Source organism: Spea bombifrons, chromosome 2 (assembly GCF_027358695.1).
Source record: "Spea bombifrons isolate aSpeBom1 chromosome 2, aSpeBom1.2.pri, whole genome shotgun sequence".
In the NCBI taxonomy this organism is placed as follows: Eukaryota; Metazoa; Chordata; class Amphibia; order Anura; family Pelobatidae; genus Spea; species Spea bombifrons.
The window spans coordinates 107245609-107265895 of record NC_071088.1 but is presented as its reverse complement, the minus strand read 5'-3'; the positions used below and the strand labels follow the sequence as shown (position 1 = coordinate 107265895).

General features: G+C 41.9%; 1 protein-coding gene across 1 annotated transcript in view; it reads left to right on the top strand.

Annotated features, from left to right (window-relative positions):
• The window catches only part of SUGT1 (SGT1 homolog, MIS12 kinetochore complex assembly cochaperone), a 45825-nt gene that overhangs the window by 1429 nt on the left and 24109 nt on the right, over window positions 1-20287 (top strand). Inside the window, exons 3-10 of the mRNA XM_053455468.1 lie at window positions 2352-2400; window positions 8173-8263; window positions 10469-10538; window positions 13831-13901; window positions 15437-15490; window positions 15993-16012; window positions 16569-16600; window positions 20176-20272. Coding sequence (XP_053311443.1) covers window positions 2352-2400; window positions 8173-8263; window positions 10469-10538; window positions 13831-13901; window positions 15437-15490; window positions 15993-16012; window positions 16569-16600; window positions 20176-20272 — 484 coding nt within the window. The remainder of the gene's footprint in view (window positions 1-2351; window positions 2401-8172; window positions 8264-10468; window positions 10539-13830; window positions 13902-15436; window positions 15491-15992; window positions 16013-16568; window positions 16601-20175; window positions 20273-20287) is intronic.

Here is a 20287-nt window from a genome sequence, read left to right as displayed (position 1 = left end):
TCTCCCATAATGCTCCTCCAGCTAAGAGGCTGGCAGAGGCGTATGGGAGATGTAGTCCTGCAGCTGCTGGAGGGCCACAGTTTGAAGACCCCTGGCATAGACGGTTCCAGCGATGGCTTGTACATGAGTTTCATGCAGTCTAAATGAGACCCTGAATGCTCAAAAAGCACTTCTGTTCACTAAAATATGAGCACCTTCTGCTGATTTGGTCGTTCAAGCAACCAGCAGTGGCAAGATAAACAGGACAACAAAGGGGGCCGTACGCCGTACCAACTCCTAAAAATAAATACATGATATCGGTGCTGGTTGAAGAATGGATATTAAACCACTTACAAAGTACATTAATACGCGTTCTTTATTAGTGGGACTGCTTGTTATACCGGAGTGTCCCTGAAACCCAGCCTTCTAGTATGTAAGTTAATAATAGGTTTAAACACAAAAATTACCAAAATCTTTCAGTAGCTTTTTCTAGATGCCCCCATTTAAAGTATTGCTTCTTATAGGGCTGCAGTGGCTGAAATACAACAATGCCGTGTGTGCTTTTATATACCGTATTGGCCCGAATATAGGCCGCACTTTTTTCCCCACTTTAAGTCTTTAAAGTGGGGGTGCGGCCTATATTCGGGGTCTAGCGCCCGACGCCTGGGACATGCAGTCCCGGGTTAGGATACAGATCCCCCGCACCGGTGCAGGGGACCTGTATCCTACTGTCTGATACGCTCAGACAGCCTCCCCTGCCGGCACTTTCCATGGGGGGGGAGTACCGGCACGGGAGGTTGTCTAAGCGCATCGCACGGACGTTCACCGGCAGCGGCGATGCGCCGTTGCCGGTGAACATCCGCACGATACATTTTAACCCCTCCGACTTACCAGAGCAGACTCCCGGGTGTCTTGCAGGGCCGGCGGAAGACATCTACGCAATACGCGTATACAACTTCCGGTGCCGGCACTTCCGCTGAGTGCCGGCACCGGGAGTTGTATACACGATGTGCATAGATGTCCCCCTCTGGCCCCGTAAGACCCCCGGGAGTCTACTCTGGTAAATCGGGGGGGGGGGGAGGACAGAGTGGCAGCATATCTCGGGGAGGGAGAGGACAGAGTGGCAGCATATCTCGGGGGGGGGGAGAGGACAGAGTGGCAGCATGTTTTTTGGTGCTTTTTTAAAAAAGCACCAAACTTTTAGGGTGCGGCCTATATACGGGGGCGGCCTATATCCGAGCCAATACGGTATGTCCTCATGGAAGGACAATGCCAGTTGATCCTAAAGGCATATTGCATCTACAGATAAGGATAGTTTAGTTATCTTTGAATAAGTTTCTCTGCCGCCACTCTTGCTGATCTACAGTTTTGGAAATATGTGTAAAGTCCTTTAATAGAAAGCCAGAAGTTGCAGCCATCTTCATGTGGTATCAATTGATGCAGGGCCGGCCGAAGACTTAACGCCGCCTGGGGCGAAGTTTAAAACGCTGCCCCCCCCCGCCGACGCCGGGGGGGGCGGCATTTTAAACTTCGCCGACGCCATAATCTACGATCCCCCCCCGGTACTTACCTTTAAAGAGTCCTGCGGCGAGTCTCCCTGCTATGCCAGGGTGTCGGTTTGTAATTCTGAGCGCCGGAAATTGACGTCACTTCCGGCGCTCTGCATTACAAGCCGGCACCGGGACCGAACAGGGAGACTCGCCGCAGAGGAGAGAGAGAGAGAGGGGCGCCGAGCGGGTAAGCGAAAACCACTCGGTGCCCCTCTCTCTCTCCTCCGCTTCAAAAAAAAAACAAACAAAAAGCGCTTGGGCCGGCCCTGAATTGATGTATAGAAGGTGTTGGTTTATTTTATTAGGTTGAGTATCCCTTATCCGAAATGCTTGCCCCCCCCTGAGAAGAAAAATCAGATTTTTGATCTTCTCGAATAAGGGATACTTAGCCTGTGGCATTTTTTAAATGTTTTTTCTTTAATTATTATTATACAATTTGATTTTAAAGATTGAGAAGGGGTTTAGTGGTTAAACCCTGCTGATTGGGCCTCCCATTAGGGGCTATTGTGATATGTTTTTAGCTATTATAGAATAATCACTTTTTATACACATCATCAAATGTATTGGGAACTGAGAATTTAGAGGGGCTGTGGTCCAATTCATCGGATTAAAATAAAATCCGACCTTGCTGCTCGTTTGCACGATGAATTGATATCTAGACATTATTTTCCTGTAAATTAGTGGAATTTATCTGGCGGATACCTAAAGGCAGTGTTTAGTAAAGTTGTAAATACCAATGTAGGTAAACGTGTTTGGTTGGTGTCTCATTGATCCATATCACTAGACTTTATTTGTTAATTTGTGTTGTTTGTGTCCCTCCAGATCTTTTCGTGACAATGACATTGTTACAGATCCACAGAAATCTCTGGAGGTCAGTACAATTATTACATTGATTTAAGGATAATTCCATCATTGTATTAAATGTTTATAACTAAATAAAAAAGCATGCTGAAAAGCGACAAATGGTAACGAAAGCTGTATTTATATGTATATGATATATTTAATATGTATTATAAATACAGCCTTGTGGTGAATATATGGTGTATGGGCTTAGAAAGTACTCCGGATTCCCTTAAAGAAAACTATCATTCAAATGATACACTGCCCTCCCCGCATATGCCGCGCTGCCCCCCCTGCATATGCCGCGCTGCCCTCCCCGCAGATGACCCCATTAACCATAACTTGCCTTAAATTAACCCTTAACATCCCATTAACCATAACTGCCCCTAACTTAACCCCCACCTTCCTAACTTTCAGCAGCCCAAATATTAATATTTACACTGCTATCCTTGAAAGTTTAAATAACCAGATATTTTTCTATGTTTGCCGAGTAAGACTTTATCTGATGAAGACTCCATTGTTTTCTGAGCGAACTAACATGTTCCTGCTTCTGTGGAGCTTTAACACAGACGTCGCTGGGGGAATCTATAGAGATGTTAAGCACTTAAACCCTGGATTTCTATTATTTATTATATACTAAGCCACACGTTATGTTACGACCAGGAGGACATGCTTATCTTGAAACAGAATATTACTAAAGAAGCAAAGATTTTGAGATTTTTAAAAAAAAAATTATTTTTCTGTGAACCGGTTTTTGCTGGCTCTGGGATACAGGAGGAGGTGGCTCTCCTTATCGGAGCAAATCATGAAGCAGATCAGTCTCAGTCCGCAGGAGGCCTTCCTGTAACGGTTCCTGCACCGTGATGCCAGGGTACAGCGGTATGTCTTGTACCGGCGGGATGCCAGGGTACAGCGGTATGTCTTGTACCGGCGCAATGCCAGGGTACAGCAGTTTGTCTTGTACCGGCACAATGCCAGGGTACAGCGGTTTGTCTTGTACCGGCGCAATGCCAGGGTACAGCGGTTTGTCTTGTACCGGCGCAATGCCAGGGTACAGCGGTTTGTCTTGTACCGGCGCAATGCCAGGGTACAGCGGTTTGTCTTGTACCGGCGCAATGCCAGGGTACAGCGGTTTGTCTTGTACCGGCGCAATGCCAGGGTACAGCGGTTTGTCTTGTACCGGCGCAATGCCAGGGTACAGCGGTTTGTCTTGTACCGGCGCAATGCCAGGGTACAGCGGTTTGTCCTGTACCGGCGCAATGCCAGGGTACAGCGGTTTGTCCTGTACCGGCGCAATGCCAGGGTACAGCGGTTTGTCTTGTACCGGCGCAATGCCAGGGTACAGCGGTTTGTCTTGTACCGGCGCAATGCCAGGGTACAGCGTGTTAGTCTTGTGGTACCGGCGGGATGCCAGGGTACAGCAGTTGGTCTTGTGGTACCGGCGGGATGCCAGGGTACAGCAGTTGGTCTTGTGGTACCGGCGGGATGCCAGGGAACAGCAGTTGGTCTTGTGGTACCGGTGGGATGCCAGGGTACAGCAGTTGGTCTTGTGGTACCGGCGGGATGCCAGGGTACAGCAGTTGGTCTTGTGGTACCGGCGGGATGCCAGGGTACAGCAGTTGGTCTTGCTGTAGCGGCGGGATGCCAGGGTACAACAGTTGGTCTTGCTGTAGCGGCGGGATGCCAGGGTACAGCAGTTGGTCTTGCTGTAGCAGCGTGATAGAAGGTAGTATGTTCTCCCACAAGTTGAAAGCAGTGCGTGGTTCCTGCCGAGAAGATGTTGAATTGTTCCATTGTGCACCCGTGAAGGAAAACCCATGGAACAATTTCTGATCTTCAGGGTTAATGGGGGTCCCCAGGTCCTCAGGAGGTAAAAACCCTTTCTCCGGTCTCAATGCCAGCATCAAGCTCTCCGGAGATGGTGGGAGGAAGAAGAATGGAGGAGCTACTCTTCCCGCCTCAAGGTCTCCCCAATCAATAAACTGAAAGAAGGGATGGAAGTGGATGGTGGCAGCTTCTTTCAGCCTCTTGGAGGGTTTCTTGCACAGCATCTTCTTTATGAGGTCTTTGGTCTCAGGGCTGAGATGGTCAGGGTACAGCGGTGTGTCCTTGATGACCGATCTGGCCACCTCTTTAATGTCTGCCCCGCCGTAGAATGGTATGTCTCCCGTGGCCATCTCATACAGTATAACCCCGTAGGCCCACCAGTCTATAGAGGCATTATACCTCTTACCTTGGTGCATTTCCGGGGCTATGTATCCCAGGGTCCCAGCCAAACCATAAGCCGTCTGCTCTCCGAACATGTTCTCCACAGCCAGACCAAAATCTGCTATCTTAAGATGACCCTCGTTGTCTAACAGCACATTCTCTGGCTTCAAATCCCGATGGACGATGCCCTTGCTATGAAGATACCGCAAACCACAGACTAGTTCGGCAGCGAAGAACGTGGTGATGTTGGGGTCAAGTCTGCCAAAAATAGCAAGAAGCTTATCCAGGTCTCCTCCATTTAGGAACTGCATGGCGAAGAACAGGGAGTCCTCTGTCTGGAAAGCGGCATGCATGTGGGTCAAGAATGGGCTCCCCACTGCCGCTTCCAACACGCGCCTCTCCACCATAATGCTGCTCCTGTCCTCAAGAAGTTGCTTCTTCTTGATCATTTTAACGGCCAGGAACTTTTTGCTGATGGTGTCGGTAGCCAGCATGACTTTACCGAAGCCGCCCTTTCCCAACAGGCCATGGAACAGAAGGCGTTTCAAAGGAATGTCCGATTTAGATGGTTGGGAACTGGCCTCAGCTCTCCTCTTCTTCGTATCGCCATGTCCCTCCATTTGGTTTCGTTTACGCTTTCTGTCCCTGCCTTTACTTTCTTTCCTTACCTTCTTGGCCTGGCCCTTCACCTGCTTCTTGCTCTCCTTTCGTTTTCTTTTCCTGTCACAGTCCACATTTGCGCATGATGTCCCAGCGCCCTGTCCTAGGTCTTTACTATGGTTTTCTGTGGCCTGTTTTAGCATCTCTGGGTTACCTCCAAGGGGCATTTGGCTTACAGGGGGAAGTTGGTCCCGCTCCATCAGCCATAGGTCTTTCTCAGCCCCGTGGTTACCCTTTCTCTGTAGCTCCACCGCTTCTCCTCTCCTTTTCTTCTCAGTTTTCTCCATTGAAGTCTTTTTAAACTTCTTTTTTGTGCGTTTCATGTTTTTGTTGCTCAATGAAACAACAAAACTTCAACACAAAATTTCAGGGATTGAGAAAGCTGACTTAATCCTCTAAAGGTTTGAGAGTAATGGCAACGTTGTAAAGCATTGCCTGAATACATGGAATCCTTCTGTTACATTATCAGTTGTGATGTCATGTGTCTGCGAGTGAATGTGCTGGGCATCCAAGTATGTTTTGTTATACAGTATATATGAATATTTTTTCTTTTTTCACTATTGTCATTTATAAAATCCCAAATATTATGAATCTTCATACAGTGACTGTTCAGGTATGACTATATACAGTAATATACCTCCCCACGGCGCTGCATACAGTAATATTACCCCCCCCCGGCGCTGCATACATTAATATTACCACCCCCGGCGCTGCATACTGTAATATTACCCCCACCCGGCGCTGCATACTGTAATATTACCCCAACCCGGCGCTGTATACAGGAATATACCCCCCGGCGCTGTATACAGGAATATACCCCCCGGCGCTGTATACAGGAATATACCCCCGGCGCTGCATACAGTAATATACCCCCTGGCGCTGCGTACAGTAATATACCCCCCGACGCTGCGTACAGTAATATACCCCCCCACGCTGCCTACAGTAATATACCCCCCCGGCGCTGCCTACAGTAATATACCCCCCCGGCGCTGCCTACAGTAATATAACCCCCCCCCGGCACTGCCTACAGTAATATAACCCCCCCGGCGCTGCCTACAGTAATATACCCCCCCCCGGCGCTGCCTTCAGTAATATACCCCCCCCCGGCGCTGCCTTCAGTAATATACCCCCCCGGCACTGTCTACAGTAATATACTTCCCCTCCCCGGTGCTGCCTACAGTAATATACCCCCCCCCCGGCGATGCCTACGGTAATATACCCCCCCGGCGCTGCCTACAGTAATATACCCCCCCCCGGTGCTGCAGACAGTAATATACCCCCCCCGGCGCTGCAGACAGTAATATACCCCCCCCGGCGCTGCAGACAGTAATATACCCCCCCCGGCGCTGCAGATAGTAATATACCCCCCCCGGCATTGCAGACTGTAATATACCCCCCCGCGCTGCAGACTGTAATATACCCCCCCACGCTGCAGACAGTAGTTTACCCCCCCCGCGCTGCAGACAGTAGTTTACCCCCCCACGCTGCAGACAGTAGTTTACCCCCCCGCACTGCAGACATTAGTTTACCCCCCCCGCGCTGCAGACAGTAGTTTGCCCCCCCCCCGCGCTGCAGACAGTAGTTTGCCCCCCCCCGCGCTGCATACAGTAATTTACCCCCCCCGAGCTGCCTACAGTAATTTACCCCCCCCGAGCTGCCTACAGTAATATACCCCCCCCCCTGGCACTGCCTACAGTAATATACCCCCCCGGCGCTGCCTACAGTAAAATACCCCCCCCCTGCGCTGCCTACAGTAATATACCCCCCCATTGTTCTTAGGGGGTTAAACAAAATTGACCACGTTTTTTCATTCATACGAATGTCTGAAAATGAGGACGGTCTCCCACAGAAACAAACAAAACAGAGGACTCTTTGCTTGCGTTTTGTTCCTATCTCCTCTGGCAATCGCTTCCATGTACTTACCCTCTTCTTTCTAGTTCTGCTTCTTCCCGGTATCAGCTCCATTATCCAGGTACTAAAGGGTGGGGCCTCCACTCACAGTCTCCGCCCTTTTGTGGAAGTACTCCAAGGAGGCCTGTGTACTGTAGACAGATTTGCAGAGAAAGAGAAGCCCCTTTTTTGATATTTCCAGTTATTCATCAATCCTGGAAAATATATTTGCGTCAGGTTTAGGGCTGTAGTTGTCGCAGCAATCTGGATAGCCTTCCAGGAAAGAAGTGTTGCCGCGGATCACGGCGTTTTTGCTGCGGTGCTGCCACAGATCTAAGATCTGAATAAAAGATGACTGATTATAAGACAAGGTCATATTTTTGTAAGATTTTTTTTCTCTTAATCGAGCAAATACGGTACTTACTCACTCAGTAACATATTTACATACATACATACATATTAACATACTTTCATACACTTACTAACATACATAAACATACTTCACATAATTACACACAGATTCAGTAACATTCACATACACAAACTCGGCAACATACTTACAAGCGGTGATATATTTACTCTCAGTAACATACATACTTACATGCCCTTTTTTTGTTGGCTCAGGACAGCACTTCTGCTCCCTCGCAGTATTCACGCTGCTTGCATCTAAGTGTCAGGCAATGAGATCATATCAGGAAATTACATCATATCCCCACGCTCAGACTCCGTGTGCTGTGACTGAGAGATCCCGATATGCCGGGCCCCAGGAAGGTGGGGCAAATGGGGGCTTGGTGCCTAGGTGACCTGGAGCCCGGGGGGGGGGGGGTTTAAACCCTGCTGTACTTAACAATTCATTTTTTTCCGTGTATATCTCTGTTTAATGTAACTATAAAAGATTGAGCTTTCATTATAAATGCAATGAAGTGTCTGTCTCCCCATGTATTTGTAACATGGCTTCTTGCTTTCTATGCACATCAATGCCTCTAAGCAATTTTTAATTTAGTGAAAGCTAATTTGTCCGTTTTTAAACTTGTATCCGTTCTAGGAGCTGACAGAGGCCTTGGGGGAGAAGCCAGACAATGCAGAATACTACTGCCAAAGAGCATATGCCCACATACTGCTGCAGAATTACACCGGTAACCTCTTAACTCCATGCTAACGATACTTACCCCATCAATGCAACGGATTAATACATATTTACTGGAGAGTAAATAAATGAGATTCTGAAAGAACAGTTCCACATTTTGGACTTGCTTATTTCTGCGTTTTCTTGGAAGTATTTTAGCATTTAAAGTGCAAGTAGATAATGGATGGGAATATTTAGCTTGTTAGTTGTCTTAGAATATATTCTCCAACAGACAGACCATGAATATTTAGGGTTGACATGATTTTTTAATATATATTTCTGATCCTGGTTACTTAATGTACATTATTTTTTATGTCTTGTATTTTATTTAAACAAGAATATTTTATTGTCAAACAAATATGTCACTGATACGAAAGCTGTTTTTGTGACATAGGGCTGCTCTCTAACTTTCATGCATTCGTTTAGGTCAGTGCTAATTGTTCTTTATTCTTTGTAGTTTTATAGCAGCAGAAATAATTTTAGCTGTGCGTGTGATTGTATGTCATGCTCTAAATACGCATTTACACGGTGCTCAATTGGTTACATTTCCCGTAATGGAACTTAACCCCTTCAGGCACCAGGGTTTTCAAAACCAAAGGACCAAAATATTTTTGTCATTTTTGCTGTATGTTTGTTAAACTGTGATTCCCCTTTTCCATATTTGATGAACCCACACAAATTATAAATCATTTTGTTCAGGAGAAGTAGGGTCTTCTTCTAAAATCATAGAAATACATAAAAACATCCGTGCTTTAGATATAACCTCATATTACATATTTTTTAGTTTTATTGATATATACACAATGTCAAAAAACAGAGTATTGCAGAGTATGCGGTGATACCTTTTTTATTGGACTAACATAATATTTAAAAGACAAGCTTTCGAGAGTTATCCTCTCTTCATCAGGTTAAAAAAAACGATAATTGAGATCAGCCAGCAGGGTCTATAAAGACCCTTTTGAGGCTCTCCTGTCCTCAAGTGAATTTTCGGTGAGCAGTGACACCCACCGCGATCAGTTGTCAGGAAGCCGGTGATTCTGGCTTCTGCTGACAAGGGAGAGTTCAGGCTGTCGATAGATGTCCCTGCCTCTGCAACAAAGTCAGGACGTACCTGTATGTCCTAATGGATGGGCTGCTTGGTCAGAATTGTTTCTACCTGTAGTATAGATGGGCCAAATGGCCCTTCTGTCAAATTCTTTATTTGATTTTGCTGTATTTGCAGTAGTAAACTATGGAATGTTTACCGTTTAGTGGCTTGGAATGTTCCCAAGCCAAAGCCATTAGAGCTGCTACCTTTTCTGTAACAATAAAATACTGACCCGTTATTGATTTGAGGTGAATCTGTACTGGCCTGTCAATTTAATGCAAAATAATGCCTTACTGGATGCAATTTATATACAAATTGTCAATAATTCAGAATCTCTGTGAATATCCATTACAAATATCATTAATTCCCTTGTGTATTTATGATTTAATCAATTTTAATATTATCTAAAAACTATAACTGCAGTTGGGGAAACATTCTGAGACCTTACATTCGGCTTTTATCACCTTGGAATTGATGTATTATCTCCCCCCTTCTTCATTTTCATCGGCAAGGAACTGAAGGTGGAAGGTGAATTCCGGGTCATAATGTTTTCTATGTTCTATAAATTAACCTTTTTTTTTGTTTTCTTTTTCAAAATCTAATTAACAGATTAAAAAAGGATAACCGCACTTTTTAAAAAGGGAAAAAAAATGATACTTTTTAAAAAACAAAACAAAAATCTATATCTTTAAAAAAAGAAAAAACCCCAAAGGAACTATACCTGTTTCCCTAGGTAAATGAAATGCTGTTTATATAAGATTGTCACCTGATTAGAACAAAACTATGGAAATGTCCACAACACTTAAAGAAAAAGTTAAAGCAGTCGCATATGCAAATCTTTATCCATAGTCCTCTGAGTATTTATATAAAGCAGTTCAATTCTATATTAGTTTGTCTAATTACATGAAGTACACCCAAGCACCAACCCTAATGCTCCACCCCCCCGACTTGCCCCACCCTTCACCCCCTTATTCTGATCCTGCACCCCTAGATGGGGGTAAAGGGGTAAAGCTTTTTCCACCTGTATGTGTTCACGTCCCATTGCAGATCTAGTTTGTAGTTGTAGCAAGGCTTCCCGGTGTAATTCGGGAATGTGTCTGAATTCTCAATGCTTTTGCTTTAATGCAGATGCTGTTTTGGATGCGAAGAGGTCCCTCGAGCTGCAGCCTAACAATGCGAATGCTTTCCTCAGGAAGGGGTACGTGTCAGCACTAGTTTCCAATTACATTTATTACCGTCTGCAAACCTCTGGCCATGCAGCGTTAAATTGGATATTCATCAGTGCCGCTCTAATATGGATGAAGTTGTCCTGTGAAAATACCAGGAATACCAATGAGCAAAAGGGAAACCATGGCCGTGGTGTGTAGAGCAAATATTACCTTTCACTGCACATAACTTACTAGCTACCGCACATGGCTCTTGGTCATTACTTCATACATATATATATCCTATACAGTTCCAGGGAAATTAACGCATACATTTAATAACTGTTCGTTTAAATGCCAGGCTTGCATTTATTCTAGGTGTAGGTTTTATATGGATGAAAAACCAGATACGCATTTAATGAGTGTATTTTGCGTTTTTTTTTCTTCTTAAAATTGCTTAAAATATGTTTATTCTCAAGTAGATTCACTTGTTACTATGGGAACTCCGATTTGGAAGTGTTTCCCTCTTTGAATCTCATTTTGTTTCCTAAGATTACATTGTTTGGAGCAATATTTGTAACACCTCTCTAAACGCATTTCCAGCAGCCGGGCAAATTCAGTACCACAGAAGTTATCACATCTTTAATCATCAAACCCAAACGTATTTCCACCCTGCAATAAATGTAAATGTAGCTGAGCATCCTTGTGAAAGACTTCACTGTAGCGTGTGAGATACGGCTAAAAAATGTGCATGCAAATTACGGATTGAGTTTATCATTCTGACACATAAACTTTTAATTCGGAGAGGTTTTCATGTCTTCAGGTGGCAATGATTCTAGTTCTGAGGTCCTGGTACTGAAAAAAAATGAGACATATCAACTTTTATATTTTTTATGACCTGGAACTAATCTTCCCATCACTATCAGCCAGAATAGCTGTGATGGGAACTGTAGCCTTCACGTGCAGGAGTCTAGGTGTTGCAAAAAAGGTTGAGATACTTGCTACCTATAATTTGTTTCTTTAGCGTGTTTATGAAATTTGCGCCTTCTGTGCCTAAACTCTTTACTAAGAGTAGTAATAAGGCACTTTTACTGTTTGGCATTTATGAGGAAATATCTTTTTTACCACTATATCTTGGTTTATCCTAATTTAGGCATAAAAAGTGTAAGCTGTCTATCAGATTTCAGTGGTCCCCCCTTTCAGTTATCTATGAGCTCATTGGTCATACACGCCAACTTTTTAGAAAACATACCATTCCAAAAGAAGTTCGGGATTCCATATAATTATAATTGATCCTAAGGTAAATTGAATGCAGTCTGGCATCAAAATACCAACTAAGCATTTCATGTAGGAATGGTATGAGCGCCCTGCTTTGTCCTGAAACTTTTACCACTTCTGAATCTAACTGGCGTGGCGTTTCATAGCACTTGCCAGACAAAGTCAAATTTATGTGGCCATTTAGAGATCGTTTTTGTATTGGTAACCTTTACTCTTAGCTATATTATTAGTGTAATCATTATTATTACTTCATTCATTATAGTGCCATTTTACTCCCCAGTGCTGTACAACAGGCAAAGGAGTTGTAGTTTACTCCATAACAAGGATTCTGTAAATCATAATTGTTATGGCCTTGAAAATAGGGGGTAGTCCTTTTAGACATTGGCTTGGGCTAGTGAAGGTAGTTTATTGTCTGAGGAGGCAGACTTTGCAGTGGCCCGCTGTTTTTCTTGGAAGGGGCAGAGCTATATAGATCATCCCTCTTAGTCTTTCAGAAACCATCACCTTTTTACTGCCGCTTCTCCCTCTTATTCTACATTTTTGTTGTTGCAGGAGACTCCAAAGTCACCTGAAGTCTTCTGCTTCTTGTTTTCTTCTTCTTCCTGCCTCTCGGCTAGCTTTTATCGCTCGAGCTGCCAATAAAACGGCAATTGTGGCTGAGAAGCAATCGGGCTCAGACAGACTGTTTCGATCTTTTTAGATCTCCTCAGCGCTCAACTGCTTCATATTAAAAGTGTCTTACAAAATGAAACTAAATTTAGAAAGTCTAGCTTTCGTGAGACATTGACTGCTCTAGGATGATTTCTTATAAATCAAACTGCGGAGATCCCTGTACAGCAACGCTGAAGTAAGCAAACCTGGCTTTAGAACAAGTGGCTATGCTGCGTTCCCACAAAAAGGCAGAGTGTCCATTTTTATTTTGTTTTCATTTTTTTGAATTTATTACTTTGGCAGAACTGGTAGTTAAATATTTTTTTTTAATAGTTTTTTACTTTCATCTTTAAAATGTCTCCCAATATGCAAATTTGAAGGAGTGTTCTGGTTATATTTAAAGTGTCTGCGCGTGACTGCCTTGGCTGTGGGCTTCATGCCGCGCTCGGGCACTTCTTTGCGAGTTTCCTGGTAACCTTTTCGTGTCTGCGTGATCTGTACAAAGCGTTATCTAGTTTTGTTGTACCTACCATATGGTTATACGCTGGGGTGTCCCGCTGCACTCCTCTTTCCATAATAACAGTTTAGTCTGTCTCGCTGTGATATAAACACTGAGTTACCGTTTTCATTTGCTGCTGTATTAATATGCCACTGGATGATTTCTGCCTATACTTTACTATTATAAAGCAATGATTCCTGCAATAAAGACTGTATTTTTTTTATTAAGTTCTTGTAGACTTTTCGTAGTGAGAAAACGGAGGTTAGATTTGAACATTATATCTTCTGTGGAAATGTTATGACATGGAGATGGTTTACCTTTTATTTTAATATCGTTTAACGCCTTAGTGCCGTTGCTTAGCCTCGGCTCCCGCTTCTTGAACTACAGTTATCGCCATGCTAAGAAAAATGAATGGTTTTAAGCGACTGTGGCTGCCTATGCCCGCTTTCTGTGATCTTCAGTAGATTTGGGGATTTTGTAGGGTGAGGGCTGTGACATCCATAATATCTTTAGACAGACAAGGGAATCCAATCAATTCAAGGTAATCAAAGCTATTTCATCCCAATATGAAGCAGAATTCGATAAGTCAGTAACTATTGCAATGATTTAGGGTAGGGGAAGGCATGCGTCTGTCATCTTCTACATTATGTAGAAGGGCAATCAAAAAAACGTAGAATTTTGGTAAAGGTGTTGTTTTTCAACACTGGAAACTATGTTGTCAGTTGGCTAAAAATACCTCCGAGATGGATGAGGAAAAGTTTAGGATGATGGTTTGCTTTTTTTTACTGAAATGCAGGTTTTACCACATAAAGAGTTTCTTCCCCATTCCCATCACATTTGTGACAGCTGCTGTGGCACCTGGCATTATATTCCCTTATGCTGACGGTTTCTAATCTTCCATTCTCTATTCTGTACAGGGAGGCTGAATTCCATTTACAGAATTATACATCTGCTGAAGATGCATTTAAAAAAGGACATGAGCTAGATCGTAAGTATCAAAGCTTTAATTTCACCGATATATTGATCAAATTTGCCATGTTTAAAGGGAAACTCCTACCTTTTTTTGGTAATCTGGCAGTATCAGATTAAGTATAATTTTGCAAAAATATTGTGCTGTTTTTGAAACGGATGTCATTTTGCATAAAATGATATGAGGCAGCTGCATTTTAGTCATTTGGATGTTGCTGTTTTAGCCCAGTCTACAAACGCCCTGACTCCTTATCATAATATTGCATTGTGATACACAATAGAATTGCTAAATCTTAACCACCCAGCCTCGGATTAATTAAACTCTATGGGTAAATGGACTGCATTACTATGAAGAATAAGTGGGATGTTTGATCACCCAAAATATCACACGGCTGACAACAATGGCAGCGTCTAGTTCTGCAGATTAACCTTTTTTTGGTGGGACGTGTTATGCTAACCTAAATTATTTTACACACAGCGCTGTATTCTATGCTGAAGGATAGTCTTGTTTTTTTTTTGTCGTACTTTAATGGCAGTTTAATACTTGCGTTTCTCTTCATCACTTGGCATAAAGGGACTGTCTAGTTTTGCATGCAGCCCCGCCAATGAACACTGTATTTAAAATACTTTTATATGGATCTGGTTATGTGGGTTGGCCACCAGGTGTCCCCATTCATCTGATTACTGCACAAAACCAGTCTGGCTTAAAAGAGAACTTTAGTGGAAAATCGTGTCTGTTTATTCCAAAACAGTCGCGCTACTTAACATGCATATCGTGCTTCTCTTTACACATTAACCTACTTGCAAGCGTTCAGGTATCGAGTATTGGTCTAGTTCTGCAACAGATCGAAGCGGCTTTCCCCATCTGCAAAGTCCTCCATCCTCTTTCATTTAAAATAAATATAATACGGCACCTATTACAGCGCCGTGGGAAGGTCACAGGGTTTGTAATCAAATGGTTGGCTTTGAGTCAGCAGAAGAACCACCATATACAACCTCTTAAGACAAAAACCCCATATAAATGACATGCTGTCCATGTCACAGACGCAATTAAGTTGTCTCTAAATCATCTTTTAGGACTCAGGTGCATTTATTAAAAGTAGTCGTCCTTTTAAAGCTGCTATACCCTCTCCATGTATTAATGTTGAAATTACGGATTTGAACGAAGGATAATACGTTTTAGGGCGCTATTTGAGACATTTATCTGAAAGTGGAAAATACCTAGGACTAATACAAAAAAATAATGCAGTGCTACATTGCTGTGACCCACAATTTATTGGAAACTGACATTAACCTGGACATACAATCCAAGCCGCTTATTAATCTGGAAGCGTTGTTACACTCCCCTAATATTCAGACCATAAAGGATCACGTAGTAGATCACCTATTACTATAGGCGAGCCTTAAAACCTGGCAAACCTTATATATATGTGTGTGTGTGTATATGTGTTGCACAGTTCTAGTTCTAAAATTGTTTTAAGTTTCCATCACGTCAGTAGATCAGGAACCTATACTATTCTTACATAATGTTTTTGTTTTTTTTCTTCCATTTAGCATCAAATTCAGCTTTTTCTACATGGATTCAAAAATGCCAAGAACAATTAAATGGTGGGTAATGCTCTCCTACACTGCATGCTGTTTTGGTTATGACTGAAGCCAGGTAGCGCCCGAAATACGTGGTTTGTTCTGTTCCAACAAAGCCTGAATCGCTAACGGACATTGATTTCAAATTAATATTATTAAACATTACAGACGAACTTACGCAATCAACAGAGCGGTGTTGGTAATGTTCGGGTTAAATAGCTTACAGTGTGAGTCTCGGTGCCGGATAAGATGTTGGCGCTGGGGTGTGTGGACCTCTTGGGCAGACAAAAGTACAAACCTCGTGATATAATGGCTTTATTTATTTAAACAAACAAGGCCCCTACAGAACCAACAGCGCCGTGGAATAAAAGCCATACGCTCGTACGTGTGGCCTGTAACTCAGACACAACAAGCACTAATTGTCTAAATCTGTCGTGTAATAATGTGCATTATGAAATGTGTATACGAATTAACCAAATGCTAACGAAGGGGATTGCTGATCTCTTTTTTCCATTTTTATTTTTAGTATCACCAAGACCTGAACAGGTAAGGTTTTTTTATTTTATTTATTTTCCCCTCCCTGTGTTGAACCTGGTATGATTTTGGAATTAAGTATTTGGCGGGTATTTTACATATTATGTGGAGGCCAACACAGTGGCAAATAACCTGCTAAAATAGCACTCACACAGCCTAGGAAACGCCTTACATATGTGATTTGAAATCTGTCCTCACTAATTGTTGTATTTATAATGTATATTAAGTCCAATAGTAGTGTTAAATGCTGTGTGCTTTAATTTCATGCCATATTAGACCTTTTTCCATGCAAGCCTGACACCTGGACTTTGTAGACACGGGGTATATGAACACGGTGCGCTGTAAAGGGCATCTCACTTTCTTTGGCAGAAGGTGAAGAGTGGATGTAGCTATGAGGCCGCCGCTGCTGCTGCAAAAGAGAAAACACTGAACAAAATCTTTTTTTTTTTTTATTATCATATTTTGAGTTCTTTAATAAACCATAGGAGAAAATGAAATACTGCATTTGCCGATACCAGTCAATCATTAACGTTAGTGTCTCTACTCTTTCTTTTTCTTGTATGTACAGCCCTCAAATCAACAGACCTCGTCAAAATACAAGTAAGTTATGTTCACTATGAAATAAATCATCAGCCATTTATATACACCGAGTTTGTTCGATTGCTGAAAGTAACTTGCCCCACTCTTAGGATGTAGACTTAGATAAGGGTTAATTCTTTAGTGCGGACTACTTCGAAAGCGGTTGTATGCATGGATGGGGTCTCCAGTTTGTTCCTATGAGTTGATTGCACAATAAAATACTGCAATATGTAAAAGTAGGTATGGGAACAAAGATAAGTACATACATGTAGTAAGTCACGGGATACTATGATTATAGCTACCAAGGTATGTTCAAGGTCAACTCGTATGTGGTCAAAATGGGATGTGAGTTTGTAGAATTCACTGGCCGCCATGTGGTGTACAGCGGTGCTGAGCTGATTTCTGTGAGATTATGCCGGAAAGTGTCACTGTCGTCTTTGCATTGCAGTGGACACCATCTAACATCATTGGCTGCTGGAGAGTGTTAGATATTTTAGCCAGAGCCATTTAGTTTTCTCTAAAACATCATAAATAGTTTCTTTCATAAACTGAGAACAAAGAAGTTCCCGGTGAAACTATAAGTATAAAAATAGTATTTTTCATATGCTGCCATTTGGCCCCTAATCACTGCCAAAGTTAGTTTCTTGCGCCTTCTTCACCAACTCTGTTGGATTTTTTTGCACAGATTATATGTCAGACTTGTTCAGCTGCTTTCCCTGATTACGGAAATACCCCAAATGCATAGGATACGTTCATATGGGCGTCTTGCGATGTCTTCTATGGGCATATCAGTACATCCATATGGTACGGTAGGGGTTTAGCTCCTTATTATAAGAAGTAACACCTGTTATCCTTATTGGAGAGAATTGTAGAGATAAGGGTTGCGTTTACAAGTTCATGTAATGGCGAAGAGAAAAAGTTCTCTCAGGATTAGCATTTCATCACTTCTGATGATTTTATCATTACTCAGTTTTATTACTTCCATGTAATTTCTAATCTTTAATATTCTTAATATTTACAATGTGCTTCTGACTAATTGAAACTCTCTGGCAGTTAATAACTTAATAACCGATCCGCATTATACTCTATGTATGATGTACTATATTTTGAGATTTTTTGAAGTTAATGTTTCTATTTTATGTTTTATACTGTGCACAGATCATATAGATATTTTACAGATTTTTGTCTTCACAATAACTTTAATAATAAAGATTAAAAATAATATTTTTGAGTTAATATATTTGACATCTCATTTTGAATAATACATTTTAATCTGATCTGCAAGAACAGAAATAAAATAGGACATTTATTCATGTTAACTGCGTCTAGTTCTTTAATGTTAATATTCATAAAATTATTTAAAAGTATTAGTTTCCATATTTTTGACCATAATTATTATCCTTAGACGATTAGGCATTGAAAGCAACTTGGTTCTGTTCATTAATGAAAATAAGATTGTGGAAATGAATAATGAAAGGTAGTTGTTGCTCTGACACCTGGCTGTGTTAGTGTTGGTGGTTCTCTGTTTTTGTAGAATTTGGGCTTTAGTGAATTGCCGTTATTTGAAGTGTTGGCGGACAGTAGTAGAGATGTATATTTATTCCGATGTTCCTCTCCCTGGTTTGTTTGAGTTTCTCTGTAGCGTCTGGGGTCTCTTTAAAAATTGAAATGCCTTCTTCTCCAGACTTGTAAAGCAGCGCATGGACAGTATAATGTGACATTTTTTTTTCATATACTAACAGGTATTCTATGCGGATAGGTTTATGTTTCAGGAAATCGTGCAGATTGATAACGCTATTTATTAATTATGTAACGGTTTCATCATAGAGGACAATTACATCGACCGGCGGGGCTTTTCAGAGTGAAGACCTTCCATTAACTATTTATGTGTGCGTACTCTTTATAGCAGCCCATAAATTCAGACATTCGTCGAACGTTTAAGGACCATTTTCAGTTGGTTTTAATAGCCAGTTTGGCCGAGAGTTCAGATAATGTTGCCAGTATATGAAAACCCGGCAAGTGCCAGCAGATCTTTATTTAGTAGATTCGGAGACCAAGCGGCTGTTAAAAGCGCACAATCCTGCCTGATCGCATCTAGCGGCAGAGGAGGTTTATCAGCCGGCCTGCATCCATTGTCTATTGGATTCCTGCACGCAATTCTGTTTTTCACTTTGAATTGACTACATTTCCACACGTTCTTAAGCAACATTATTTTTCTTCTGTTTATGGCCACCTTGTGGTTCTCGCTCATCTTGGACGGCACCCTACGAGTGATATATTCTTTAGAGTGTTCTATGTAGCCCTCTTTCTTACCTTGGATCGTTTAAAGAGAGATGTGTTTAAGGCTTTAGGTGACTTCATGCTAGAAATGTTACTTGACAATTGTTATTTAAATCAAGCATTCCCATCCGTTTGGACATACATTATGGGAAAACAAAAAGACAGAGGGATTTAATTGCCAAAGATGGATATCTAGGAGTTACATTTCCCATATAAGTAAAGCATTTTCCCTTGTGTGGCTACATATCATCATTTTTGACACTTATATAATCAAATATAATAACAATCTATACATTTAACTTTTTCAATTTTTTTCCCATTTTTTATGTATATCATAGAGACCTGCTTCTCCTACACATACACAGTAACACTCTCACGTGTCCCAATTTTCTGGACTTGTATAATTGGCGCCAGAATCGCTAGTGTTTTTTTGATGATGTCATGCCAATGACTACAGGAATACGTTTGTGAACCTAGGATACGCAAAGCAAAACGCGGCATAATGTCCAACACAGACCGTTCTAATAAAGAACAAAGAACTGGTGATAATCAATTTGTTTCTCTTAAAATCTGGGTGGAACATTTTGTAGTAATTGTTATCTACCCTTTGAATTATGTGTCTGTGTTTCTTAGTAATGATGTAAACGTGCAGAGATCATTTGTAATTTGAATCCCTTGTTAAATTGAAGCAATCCTTGCATGTTTGTGGTTCTTTTGCATGAACGGCCACTAGTCTGCGGTGTTGATCTGTATTAGCTCTCTACTGTGAAATGAATGTTTAGAAGATCAAATAGAGGGAAATTATTGTGATTAAGATAAATCTGTACTATCAAAAAACATTTTAAATATTTCAGCTAGTTTGGAGTGCATATACATGACAAATAGGGGAGAATCTGATAAGCTTCATGCTTGGTACACTGGGAAAAATGAAATGTCTTTAGAAATACTGTGTGTCTTAGCAATCGGGGATAGAGAAAACATTTTTCTTTGTAAAACATAATGCAGACATCCGTTCTACAACCCTGGTCTTCTATAATAACCCTTACCAGAATCTGAGCCCAAATGGCTCCTGGCCTATTTGAATTCATGGTCGAAGTGGTCGGGGAGCCTCTGCCCAGTACATAGCTCTATATTGTGTGTATTGTCCAGTGAAATGACAGAGCCGCTTCACTATAAGACGTTTGTGTGTTGCTGGGATAAAACTAGACAATCACAAGCCCACTTTGTAGCCATTACGTAATGGATCCATGCGTGGGTTTTGGAGATGCAGATCAAACGCAATGAGTATTGTCTCTTTTTGTTTTTATTCCTATAAGATACGACTGGTATCAAACAGAGTCTCAAGTCATCATTACCGTAATGATCAAGAACATACAGAGGGATGATGTGCAAGTACAGTTTTCTGAAAAAAAGGTAAGAAAATGAGAT